General features: G+C 43.3%; 1 protein-coding gene across 3 annotated transcripts in view; it reads right to left on the reverse strand.

Moving 5' to 3' along the window:
* Positions 1-932: 932 nt before the first annotated feature.
* The window catches only part of Pus10 (pseudouridine synthase 10), a 64,253-nt gene continuing 50,876 nt past the window's right edge, over positions 933-14,309 (reverse strand). For all 3 annotated transcript variants that reach the window (XM_051164970.1, XM_051164969.1, XM_051164968.1), the window contains 3 exons: positions 10,328-10,470; positions 5,813-5,912; positions 933-1,342 (listed from right to left, as the gene is read on the reverse strand). In XM_051164970.1, coding sequence (XP_051020927.1) covers positions 1,304-1,342; positions 5,813-5,912; positions 10,328-10,470 — 282 coding nt within the window. In that variant the 3' untranslated portion in view covers positions 933-1,303. The remainder of the gene's footprint in view (positions 1,343-5,812; positions 5,913-10,327; positions 10,471-14,309) is intronic.

Here is a 14,309-nt window from a genome sequence, read left to right on the forward strand (position 1 = left end):
TCGCAATCAGAAACATTTCCTGATATCTAAAATACATCTTAAGGATCTGTGAATTATGTGCAGAGATGAGAAACATCAATAATCAAATACTACTCAAATCAATGTATCAAAAAAATAAGTCAAGAAGTTGCACTAGCTGATGAAAATTATACTTAAAATCTCCATTTTATTGAGCTTCCCTTCTGGACATTTTCATGACTAATTCATCATCTTCTGGTTCAATGTGTTTAGACTTCTCTTCATCACGCCATTACAACTGGTAGTTATATGACATCATAGAAAACATACATTAGCCATTTCTTGGGGAGTACTTGATACCCAAATTTCACAAGTCCACCTCCCTGGCTCTGTAAACCTAACTGGTGTCCTGGAGGGCACTGTCACCCACACGAGCGACAGGTGCGCGTGACAAGGGTTTACAGACAGGACCCTGGGAACACAACTTTAATCCACACCTAGTTACAAGAGTAACTAATACTTTTAGGGGTTGTTTAATATTTGTTTCCTTGTTTATGAAATTAGATGGAATTCAAGATATCTTATTAAAAATGTTTGGAGTTACAAAGGAACTGAAATAACAGTCTCACTGTGTAGCAGTCTCCAGTGTTCAAACCTGTGAGCGGGCACAGAAGCTACTGAAGGCGCTTGTTTCTCTTAAAGGGTGCAGGAAGTGTCCAGGCATGCCTCCAGTGTTAAAGGGTCACTTACCTTCTACAGAGGACATGTACTAACAATTTTAGACTGTCAAACTAGTACCTGGAGGTCACGGGGACTGTGACCAACCACACCTTAAAGTACTTCCACTGATGGCAGCGTGTGTGAGGGGAGCTGGGAGAAATATCACTATCGGAATTGCGTCTGGCCTATCAGAATGTCACAGGACACTCTGACATGAGTCTAGCCGTAGCATTTGTTCAGATGATCAAGGTTTAGCGCCTGACTTTAAAGGTATCGTCTCCTATAGGAGACAGCGCTGGAAGAAGTTACAGCTCCCCAGATAGACAGTGCCTCAAACTGCACACCTCTCTGAGGAACAGAATTTATAAGGAAAAGGGTTTGAGTCTTCCTACTTTGGTTTTGTGGTCATGAGACAGGGAAGGAGAAAACACAGGATGTTCTCAGAACAACAGAACACAAAGCACATATACATGTAGACCCTGAGATGTCACAGTGAACTTCAGGAGCAGATCACATGATCCAAGTGGCTCTGAAGACGCCGCTGTGGTGTAAACAGCCGTTTGCCAGGATAAGCCGCCTGTGTGTCCACATCATGCCAGGAAAAGCCTCTGTTCAGATGTGACAGCTAGTCCTCCAAAGCGGGTGGCCAGTCAACATCCACAGACTAAAAGGAAGAAAACAGGTTATTGAAACACAACTTCTGGCAAGCATTTCTGGGGACACTTTTACTGCCATGCAAAACAAAACAAAACAAAACAAAACAAAAAACAAAAAACAAAAAAACAAAAACAAAATACAGAAACAAAAATAAACCAAAACTACATCTGATAAGAGCAGTGACACTGATGGTCCATTTCTGAACTAATGGAGACACAATTACTATTTCCCCTCTTGACTCCTAAGAGAAAAAACTGAAAAACTGTAATGTCAGTATAAAAATATAAAGTATAAAAAATATTCAAATTCGAGTAGCTATTTCCCCCCAGAAGTCTTAAGAACTGTTGTCCTGGTCATCTTTCATTCTATCGTTTTATATTTAACAAAATGTAGTTATGTATCACACTCTGAGAAATGTGTCATTAGGCGACTCCATCACTGGGCAAACACTGTAGCGTGCTTACTTAAACTATGGTATGGTGTCACTAGGTGAGATAGGCTAGTGGGACCACTGTTGACTAGAATGGCACATGGCTCAAGCAGTCTGTAACTAAATGTGAGGGAAATTAATACATAAGATCACTGGAACCACAAAAGCATCAAGTATCTTCTCATTTCAGAATTTTTGTTTCTTTTACAATCCAGTTCAAGCCAGGTGTCATGGAGCATGCCTATAATTTTAGCACGTCAGAGGTGGAGGCAGGAGGATCAAGAGCTCATAGCCTACCTGGGCTACATAAGAGCCCATCCCACAACACCGAAAATGACTAAATAAATCCAATTAGTCTCGGTTACTACCCAGCCCTCACTGCCTTGCTCTTCTACTAGATCAATACAACAGTAAGCAATCTATTCTAGCGCACACGGTCACACTCCAGGCACAGCAGGATGCACCTTATCTCGGCTTCTCTGTAGGGTGCAGTGGTGACCCTCTGGAGTGACAGCAGCCAGGAGCCTGCCTGCGTTAGGACAGAGCAGTAGATGCTATCCTGCACCTGAGGCAAGTTCCAAGCCAGCCTGGGCCACAGTAAAGGACCAAACCCAACCCAAAGCTTGCAGCAGCTTACTGAAACTATGCATTCCTTAGCCGACGGGTCACAAAAAATACCCACCACACAGGTACACACTGCTCAAAGGTTTTTATGAATCCCAAGATGGTATTGTGATAGTGTTTTAGATACAGCCATGTGCCAAATAATAATATTTAAGTTAATGAGCAGTTTCTCAGGCTAAGAGATAAAACACAAGGGTTGCAGCTGTGTGTGTGGAGGGCAGGGAAGGGGGCGTCTTACTGGGGGCCAGGCTGACCTGGGGCAGGCTCTCCTAAGCTGTCTAAGAATGTGGACTCGGGAGTACGGCTCCTGTAGAGTCCTGCCTAACATTCTAGAAGAAAGTGCTTTAAATTATTTGTGATTATAATTACATTATTTTTCCCCACCATTCCTCTCTCCAAATCTTCCCACATACATTCCTTGCTCTCTTTTGTCATTAACTGTTGTTACATCTACACACACACACACACACATGCCTATACATATATATATATGTATATGTATATATGTGTGTGTGTGTGTGTGTATATATATATTTACTAAATACAGCCCTGCTCAGTCTGTGTAATGTTATTTGTATGTATGTTTTCAGGGCTGACTATTTGGTATTGGATAGTATTATATTATATTATATTATATTATATATTATACTATACTATATATATATTATATTATACTATACTATACTATACTATACTATATTATACTATACTATACTATATTATTTACTATATATACTATATGATTATACGATACTATGCTATTTATATATAAAGATACTTATTATATTATATAATATATATACTATACTATACTATATTATACTATACTATATATTATATTATACTATACTATATTATACTATATTATATTATATTATACTATATTATATTATACTATACTATGCTATATTATATATTATAATATACTATATTATATTATATAATATATTATACTATACTATACTATATTATACGATACTATATATTATATTATACTATACTATATTATACTATATTATATTATATTATACTATATTATATTATATTATACTAGTTATACTATACTATACTGTATTATACTATACTAACTATATTATTTACTTACTATACTATATTATATTATACTATACTATATTATATTATACTATACTATATTATATTATACTATACTATACTATATTATATTATATTATACTATACTATATTATATTATACTATACTATACTATATTATACTATACTATATTATATTATATTATACTATACTATATTATATTATACTATACTATACTATATTATACTATATTATATTATATTAGATATACTATACTATATTATATTATACTATACTATATTATATTATATTATACTATACTATATTATATTATATTATACTATACTATATTATACTATACTATACTATGCTATATTATACTATACTATTATACTATATTAGATCAGGTGGCCAGCACCTTCTCCAGCACTACGTTGGCTCCTTGCAGTGGCCTCATTCGGCTCCTGCGGTCTGGGCAGTGGATCCTGGCGCCCCGCAAGAGCCATATACCATCTAATGGCTTGAGAAACGACAGCACATGAAGTCGACGTGATTATGTGACTGCCATGGCTGTTCCCGCATCGGCACATATGCACTTCGTGGATTGTAGAACGCTGGCCCTCTTTAGGATCTCTGGTGAGGTTATGCAGGAATTCAATTTCTAGTCACATTTCCCTTAAGGAGCACCATTTGTGACACAGCCTGGAAAAGACATTCTTCTTTAGAATGTTTTGCTTTGCTTTTCAAGACAGGGTCTCTCTGTGTAGCCTTGGCTGTCCTGAATGCTCTGTAAACCAGGCTGGCCTCGAACTCAGAGATCTGCTTGCCTCTGCCTCTCAAGTGCTGGGATTAAAGATGTGTGCCGCCGCCACCAGAAGTCTTCTTTAGAGTTTAACCCTGTTTCTATTCACTAGAAGAGCAGAGCAACACATTACAGGGCTCCATGGCTGCTCTGGATCTTTTTTTTTTTTTTTTTTTTAAGATTTATTTATTTATTATGTATACAGATTTCGTTATAGATGGTTTTGAGCCAACATACGGTTGCTGGGAATTGAACTCATGACCTTTGGAAGCGCAGTCAGTGCTCTTACCCTCTGAGCCACCGCTCCAGCCCTGCTCTGGATCTTTGTAGGGATCCCAGAGACAATCAATCGTGTGTTCTGCTGTGTCTGAGTCAGGGCCTCACTGGACTCTGCTTCCTGAGGGCTGGGATTACAGATGTGCCACTACGCCTGGCTTGAGAAATCCATCTTACTTTATCCAATCTTCTACCCATAGCAATCTTAAATCCTTTTTTAAACATTTACTTATTCTGTGGCATGTGTACATACTCATACATGTATCTATGTGCCCATGCCAGAACACATGATGGGACAAGAGTGGGTTCTCGGCTTCTGCTGTGTGGAGGCCAGGGACTGAACTTAGTGGTGCCCCGGCAGCAACTGCCATTCCTGAGATGAGCCAAGCTCAGCCCTAAAATCCACCACCCCACTCCCTTTTTGGGAGAGGATATCTCTATATTGCCCTGGGTGTCCTGGAACTATGTAGACCAGGGTGGCATTGAGCCTTAAGTTCCACCGGCCCCTGCTTCTCAAGTGTTGGGATTAAAGGTGTGCGCCACCATTCAGAAGGATGCATGACGCACAGTTACAACTTTATTTCCTTGTTTTTAAGGATTTAATCTGATACCATAAGTAAATTAGTGAATGACAGTACCTGATGCCAATCGGTGGATGAGCTATATACGAACTATATAACCTGCAAGTGTCACGAATAGGATCCTGGTTACTGCTGGGGTTTTTGGTTTTTGTGTTAATAAGAATCCCAAAGATAATTCTTCCTGTGGAGGGCTGGAGAGATGCTCAATGGTTAAGAATATCAGCTGCTCTTCCAGAGGACCTGGGTTCCATTCCCAGAACCTACATGGTGGCTCTAGGGGACCCAGTACCCTCTTCTCAACTCCAGGAGCAACCAGGTACATATGTGGTACACAGACACATGCAGGCAAAATACAGACATAAAATAAGTCTTAAAAACAAAACAAAAACCCTTCACATAAAAAATGCCCACAAGACCTAATTTGGCCTACAGGTGTAGACTCCCCATCTGCCGGTGTGCACTCCCCATCTGCAGGTGTGCACTCCCCATCTGCAGGTGTGCACTCCCCATCTGCAGGTGTGCACTCCCCATCTGCAGGTGTGTACTCCCCATCTGCAGGTGTGCACTCCTCATCTGCAGGTGTGCACTCCCTATCTGCAGGTGTGCACTCCCCATCTGCAGGTGTGCACTCCCCATCTGCAGGTGTGCACTCCCCATCTGTAGGTGTGCACTCCCCATCTGCAGGTGTGCACTCCCCATGAAATACTTTACCTCCACATCTAGCTCAAGAATGTCTGCCGTCACATTCATCAGAGAGCCAATGTTCGGCTTGGTTCTCCCAAAGTCTCCGTGTACAAATTCTTTAATGTAGCTAAGTCTCTTTAAGGAAAAGATCATGCAATACCAATGACTTTGGCAAGTAGAAGGGAAAAATAAATAGAATAAAGATGTTACCAAAGACAGGCCATTTCCTAACTCTGACCTGAGATGTACACCTCAGAAAATAAGCTATGGCAAACTGTCCATCAGCCCGGATGCCAATATCGGAACCAGGCCCTCGTTTACAGCAGACTCACCAAAGGCCATGGCTTGGCTTGAGTCAGGGCACCGTGTAGCCCAGGCTACATGAACGTGACCTGGACCCTGGACGAGTCTGGAGGCTTTGGCAGTCCCACACCCCACCCCAGGTGACAAGACTGGAGGCTTTGGCAATCCCGCACCCAACCCCAGGTGACAAGACTGGAGGCTTTGGCAATCCTGCACCCCACCCCAGGTGACAAGACTGGAGGCTTTGGCAATCCCGCACTCCACCCCAGGTGACAAGACCGGAGGCTTTGGCAGTCCTGCACCCCACCTCAGGTGACAAGACTGGAGGCTTTGGCAGTCCTGCACCCCACCCCAGGTGACAAGACTGGAGGCTTTGGCAATCCTGCACTCCACCTCAGGTGACAAGACTGAAGGCTTTGGCAGTCCTGCACCCCACCCCAGGTGACAAGACTGGAGGCTTTGGCAGTCCTGCACCCCACCCCAGGTGACAAGACTGAAGGCTTTGGCAATCCCGCACTCCACCTCAGGTGACAAGACTGAAGGCTCTGGCAAACCCGTACCCCACCCCAGGCATCTCAAAATGCCAATGTTTAGTACACATTAAATCAGCTATACAGTTCCATTTTCTTTTGTTTGTTTTGTTTTGTTTTGGTTTGGTTTGGTTTTTTTGACATCTCACTATGTAGACCAGGCTCACCTCAAACTCACAGAGATTCACCTGCCTCTGCCTCCTGAATGCTAGGGTTAAAGGTGTGCACTACCATGACCAACCCAATGTTTTTCTTTTTAACTTTTTTTTTTTTTTTTTTTTTTTTTTTTTTTTTTTTGGTCATTACCATTTCTATTTTGTTATCTGGTCTCATTTTTCAATAATGGTAATTGACATCTACAAAATGGCAAGTTTCCACAGGACCACACAAAATGTGATTTCAGTGATGAGGTTCCTTATAATACATTAGCACAAAGATGGAAGAGAAAATTAAAATATTCATTTAGTCTTCTTTAAAAATAATTTTGTTGAGCCAGGCGTGGTGGCACATGCCTTTAATCCCAGCACTCGGGAGGCAAAGGCAGCCAGATCACTGTGAGTTCAAGGACAGCCTGGTCTACAAAAGTGAGTTCAGGACAGCCAGGACTCTTACACAGAGAAACCTTGCATCAAAAAAACAAAAATTAAAATAATAATAATAATAATAACTATTATTATTATTTTTGTTTGTTTGTTTTGTTTTGTTTTTCAAGACAAGGTTTCTGGTTGTGTAGTACTGGCTATCCTGGAACTTTCTTTGTAGACCAGGCAAGCCTTGATCTCACAGAAATCAGCCTGCCTCTGCCTTCTGAGTGCTGAGATTAAAGGCTCCCACCACCACTGCCTAGCTAACAATAATTTTTAATGGTTAACATTCATGATGCATGTGTGTCTTGTGAGTGTATGTCATGTATGTATGGGTGATATTAGAGGCCAGAAAAGGGAATGGGATTCCCACCCCAAAGCTGCAGTTACAGGCAGTTTCGAGCAAATTGGGGTGATTTGGTTTGATCTTATTTGCTTTCTGTTTCTTCCTGTGTTTTGCCATGTACCCCCACCTGGCCATGGAGCCAGTGAGTAGTGCAGGCAGTCTTGAACATGCAGCACTCCTGAGTGCTAGGACTCCAGTGTGGACCACCACAACCTGGCTAAATTCTTTCTGGGATTGGTTTTAGCAACTCTGTTTAAGGCAATGGTTAAATCTGGAATTTGTTCTTATTAAGATCAGCATTCTGAGCCAGGCCTGGTGGCGCACGCCTGTAATCCCAGCACTCGGGAGGCAGAGGCAGGCAGATCCCTGTGAGTCTGAGGCCAGCCTGGTCTACAAAGTGAGTCCAGGACAGTCAAGGCTGCACAGAGAAACCCTGTTTCAAAAAGAGAAAGAAAGAAAGAAGATTAACATTCCACAGGACTCTACTGTAGCCCTATCTGAAAAAGACATAGTCCCCGTTGTTCGCTAAAAAACAGTAACTAAAAAGCAGCATTGCACTGCTTTGGTAAAAGCAGAGCGCAGTGGGAGGTAGAAACAGGGTTAGCTACTAGTTAACGCAGGGAAGTGGATGCGCCCTCAGGGACAGCTAAGAAGCAGCACTGCAGGTTTTCTCACCGCCCCCCCACACTGCATGTCTTGACTCAAACAGAAGACATACACTGACCTAACAGCTCTTCTCCCCTGAATGCACCATTTCTCCTCAGCTGCCATTCTTTTTCTCTGATTTTCCTTAGAGGAAGCTAGTGACAATAGAGCAAGAAGCAGAGCAGAAGGCCCCAGAGAACGCAACGGAAAGGTCCGGAGCGCATTTGTGCGTGAGGGTGAGGGTAACGCTGAAGGCACATGGCCCTGGCGCAGGGTGCTCAGCCACGAGCCCGAGCCGGCACAGATGAGCGCAGCAGACTCCGGACTCTAGACCTCTGTGGCATCACCACGAGGCAGCCATAGCTTACCAGCTTTTCTTGGCTAACATATTAAGTACATGTATGTAGCTGCTTCCAAGCATGTCTTAACAGGGTTGAAAAGGTATTGGCTTCTTCCAAAGACGCAGCAGTTCTTCTTGGCATGTTAAAGTAAAGACAAGATTGACTTACTGTGGCTTGTAATTGGAGGTAGGATGTGAAGACGTTCAGTGGGTACGTACTCAGTGTGAGGAGTCCTGGGCTCAACCCCAACGCCAAAATCAAAATAAATTTCAACTTGTGATTTCTTTGAATTCCATCTACAATAACCAAATGTGCTCCAAACAGTAAAAATAAAACAAGCCGCTCACCAGAATCTACACAAACCATTCTTGATTCAAACTGCACAATTTAAAAGCTGTCTGGAGCAGATAAGTACCTGTCCAGTTCAGCTAGGTCAATCCAGGCCCCTCTAGGGTAGTACAAAGGAAAGGGGGATGGGAGTTTATGAGACGGAGAGGCACATTAGTGGGCTCAGCATGGAGATAAGATCATCTGGCAACTAGCCCTGACTCCTCCCACTTCGGAGAGGCTTGTGTTATATACAAAATTATGTCATTACCTTCATACCAATTAGAGATTTATCATTTCATGCTACTGGGTCTCTCTCTCTCTCTCTCTCTCTCTCTCTCACACCCACACACACACACACACTCAGACTCACACCCCCTTCCCCACTGGCAATGTTGAGAGGGTCATAGGAGACCCAGGCATGGAGAGACATGCCTATAATCCCACCACTTGGAAGGCAGAGGCAGAATCTTAAGATCAGGGTCAGCCTAGGACTCACAGTGAGATGCAGTCTTGTGAGAAAGTAAATATTAAACTCCGCCTAAGATGACTGGAGCTCCCTGACATTCCTGAGTTGGAAACCTCTGACCCCAGGTCACAGAATCAGCTTTGGCACGTAGCTATTTAGAACCTCCAGTGCCGCTCTTTTCTACTTAAAATACAGTCAAATGCTGGAGTTTTGGAACGCTGTCTTTACACAGATATATTATTGCTTAAGTGATACACAGTGTGGTGGTTTTGTCCACACAAGGCCTGTAGGCCAAGAAACACTGGACACGGTCATGTGTTTGATTTTCTAGGAGGCAGACAGAGACGGCTTAATTGTCTATGATGAGCCTGCCCAGGCAACATGGGGAGCTTGTCTCAAACTTTAAAGAAAGTAACATACCACGGTTTCCTTTTATCACCTGCTTAACCAGTTGAGCAAACACTTGGAATACTCAGAGGACCAAACAGGGCTATGAACATGTGACTTGTAAAACATGTAAGGACAGCAAGTGAATCAACTGAAAGTACTTGAGGATATTAAACACTAACCGCTAGGTAAGGCGCTGTGACAGAACTGTACACTTTAAAGCTGGCATGGAACTGACAAAGACACTTCATGGTTCAAAACACCGTTTTGAAACACAAATGGGAAAACAGACATCCAACAAAAAAGTATTGATTCTACTCCTAAATACTGAATTAATACATTCAAGTCCTTTCCAAAACATCCCAGACCACCTGAGGTAGCACAGGCCTGTAATCCAGCACTTGGGAAGCGGAGGCAGGAGGATCAGGAGTTCACGGCCAGCCTGGAGTATATGAGCTCTGGGTACGTGAGAACGCGTTTCAAATAAGTAAGTAAATAAGTAAATAAACAGACCTCCCACATCAATTGACCCTGTTTGTTTTCTAGGGCAGCATTAGCTACCGTGATCCCGCTCCGGTTAGAGCTCTGAGCTGCAGAGGCAGAAGGATACGTTCCTGCCTGGGTCTTCAAATGCAGACGAAAGTGATGCTCATCCAGATAGCGCGTCTCCATGCAGTGAATGGCGCGAGTCCTCACCGCCAACGGCCGCCGGTGAAGCACCCGGAGAGGGGTTTTCTGGTCAATCTTTAGGTCCTAGAGAAGGGTAGGATGCAATCAGAGTCTGAGGTAGCCCTGAGCTCGCCTTAGCACGGCCTTTCCCCATAGCTCACCACACACACTGCCCATTGCTGCCAGGGCAGGACGGGGGCGTCTGACATCAGAACAGCAGTACTTGCTGAGGTTCTGCCTCACTGGGGCTTCTCATAGCCTAGTTCAGAATTACTCGTTTTTCTTAATACTACGACTGCCCCTGCCTGCCACAAGAAGGGCATTCAGAAGGAAATGTCCCGAGGGCGCAACACATCAGTCAGGGTCTGGCACAGACTCGGTTAGAAGACAGCATCGGTCACAAAGCGGCTGACATCAAAGTGGCGACTTCAGGCTGGGAGGGAGGTGGGAGGCAGGAGGAGGGACCCCAGTGTCGCTTGTGCATATGAGAAGCGTGCACATTCTATGGAACAGTATACTCCTATTTGAGGGTTTGTTGTACAACAGACCATATCTGGAAAGGTGCACCCTTGTTTAGCAAAATGTTTCAGTTCAGAGAGAAGAGATAAGTCTGTACAGTGACTCAGAGTCTTCCAGTATTTCTTAGCACATATTTATAAATATAATATCTGCATATATTTTAATGATTCAGTGATACAGGCTGCTTTTTTTTCTTTCTGGTTTTTTTGGGGGGGTGCTTTTTGAGACAGGGTTTTTCTGTTATTAGCCTTGGCTGTCGTGGACTCACTTTGTAGACCAGGCTAACCTCCAACTCACAGAGATCCACCTGCCTCTTCCTCCCAAGTGCTGGGATCACAGGTGTGCGCCACTGCATCTGGCTCTGCTTTTTCTTGTAATCAAGTCAAATTAGAGTTTTCCCCTTATGTTGGAAGATATAAATTAAGAAGTAGGGATTAATACTATAAAAAGTCAACGACCTCAAACTTTTAAAAATAGATTCTAGGCAAACCAGAAAAGTCGGTTCTCAGGAACTCTGAATTCTGTGCAGTTTCCTGCTGGAACAGCTCCTCCTGATTTGCATGAGGAGTGAGCAATGCTGCTGTGCTAAGAAAGGAAAGCCTTCCCGACACCCAGGAGGATGAAGAGCAGGTTCCAGCAAAGCCCACACTGCAAGGGCACGGCGATCCACAGTAGCAGGAGCCAGCAGCCCCTCCCCACTGTGACTTTCAGGGCTGCAATTCTTGTAAGATGAGCTGTCTCTGTGAGGCTTGACTCTTCTCTAGCCAAAAGGCCAATGTGCCCGAGACTGAGCTGTGCCGCAGTTAGAAGGCTGTATATTGGGATATTCAGAGAGCAGACACGGCCAGCCTTTTCATTAGCAACTACTGTGCGGCACATCCCTTTAATCACGGCACCCTGGAGGCAGTGGATGGATCTCTGGGAGTTTTGTCAGCCTGGTCTGTACTATGAGCTCTGGGGCAGCTAGGGCTACATGGTGAGACCCTGTCCAAAAAAAAAATATAATAATGATAAATAAAAAATTTAAAAATACAAGCAACTATGTAGTGAGAACTCCTCTCCCGCCTTCTGCTACTTCACAGCAGGGCTGACTGAGCTGGCCACCAGAGCCACCAGAGCTGTTCCCAACAGCACTCACTCACCAGTGTGCAGGCCTGGCCCTGTGCCCTTTTTAGTCTGCTTTTTAGACCACAAAAGGAAACCATTACACCTACTTTTAGCACTGTTCTGTTATCCCACACTGAATTTTCAGATACACACACCACGACACACACACACACACACATACACACACACACATACACACACACACACAGTGTGGTTTTTCCTTAGAAGTAGGCTGCCCTTTAAAAAGAGGAGACCAGCGGTGAACCTGCAGTGGTCCTTTTCTCAGAATAGAGAACTAGCTCAGCTTTATCTTTACCCCAATGGGAATTTTATAAATCTCTTAAAAGTGTTACTAGAAACCAGTCATGCATAGCAGTGTACCTGGGAGTGGCCTCTGACTACTTACAATGTCTCTATAAAATCACCTTTCTTTGTTTTTTAATTAGATCTATGGTAACCCTCAAAATACTCTTTTTTGTTTTGTTTTCACAGTGCTGGGAATCACACCCAGGGCCTTGCAGCAGGTAGGCAAACTGTCGCTGAGCTTTAATCTATTTTTAGTGGATTTATTTTTCACTGAGCCTCAATGCCAGGCCCTAAATCTATTGTTTTTAATGATTTTTTTTTAAAACAGCATTCTAAATGATTCATACATCTACATTTTTTGGTGGGTTTTTGGTTTGGTTATTTTTTGTTGTTGTTTTTGATTTTGTTTTATACACTTTGTTTTTGTTTTATACACAGGAACTCACTCTATAAAGCAGGCTGGCCTAGAACTCAGAGATCTATCTGCCTCTGCTTCCTGAGTGCTGTGATTAAAGGTGTGCCCCATTATACCCATGTGATTTACAGTCTATGAAGGACTATATGACTTACAAAGTTTATGAATATGTCTGTATTGATTCTACTTATCTGGAGCCATGGCTCATTTAACACAGTGCTTGCAAAGCACACGTGATGCCCCTGGGCTCAATCTCCAGCACAGCATAGAAACCAGGCATGGTGACGCAGACCTGTAAGCCAGCACTCGGGAGGTGGATGAAGGAAGATGAGAAGTCCAACACCATTGTTGGCTACATAGTCAGTCTGAGCAATGAGACAACCTGTCTCAGTTATAGAGAAACAAAAACAAAAAACCCTCATCCCTCTGACGACCTAGGCGGCAAGAGCCAAGCACAAAGCCTGTGAAGGCGGCAGGCGGCTCTAGGTGGACAAAGGCTGTGTGCTTTCCCTGGAGCACTTAAGGCTATCGCTTTGCTTTTGTCTCATGAGTCGGACTCAAACACCATATGTCTTTCTCCAGCATTTTTAATATGTACAGACACACAGCAACCCAGAGTAAGTGAAAACATACATTGCTTCTGATTTTCTTTCCTTTTTTTTTTTTTCAAGACATGGTTTCTCTGTGTAGCCTTGGCTGTCCTGGACTCACTTTGTAGACCAGGCTGGCCTCGAACTCACAGCGATCCGCCTGCCTCTGCCTCCCGAGTGCTGGGATTAAAGGTGTGCGCCACCATGGCTGGCCTGATTTTATTTTTAACAGCTACAAGATGCTTGTTCAATCTGCCACTAGTTTTTATTTGCTTGCTTCGTCTTTGTACCCCAGATTGGTCCTGAGCCCACACCCTTTATGTGCTGTCCAGCGAATGTCATTTTCTCTCCAGCCTTGGTACTGTTGATCATGCCACTGTGAGCAAAGCCAGTAAACCATCTTCCATGCATTTCATACACAGGAGTCCTGCCCTGCACTGACACTGTCACAGAGGGTGCACAGGGCATGCCAGTGCAGCTCTTCCTTCTTACAGCCATTGCCATGTCGCCTTCCAAGTCTGAAGCACCTTCAATATCTGCTGCCAGTGCCTACCACTCCCCTCCCTCTTCCACTAGACCCACTGTCTGCTCTACTGGTTTAAGAGGATAGAGTGATGTCATATATTACTTTGTCCTGAAGGTGGAGAAGCATTCCAAGTGATTCTTGGACATTTGGACTTGTTCTTTTGTCAGGCAACTCTTCAGACCCTTTATCCATTTAAAAAATCTATTGGATATTACACTTTTCATGACTAACTATAATATTATTTATGAAAACTTTCGCCATATTATTTTCTTTCTCCACAGCCACACACGTGTGTGCGCACAGTACATCTGAATGTGCTGAAATCACAAGGTGTCACCCTCTAGTTATTCTTACAGCTTTCCCCTTAGCACTTAGGACAACATTTTCCCTATGCTAGTAAATATCACTCTAAATATTTTGGCTTTGAGATAGGGACTTGCTGTACAGCCTAGGCTTCCTC

The sequence above is a fragment of the Acomys russatus genome, chromosome 22, assembly GCF_903995435.1.
Source record: "Acomys russatus chromosome 22, mAcoRus1.1, whole genome shotgun sequence".
Lineage (NCBI taxonomy): Eukaryota > Metazoa > Chordata > Mammalia > Rodentia > Muridae > Acomys > Acomys russatus.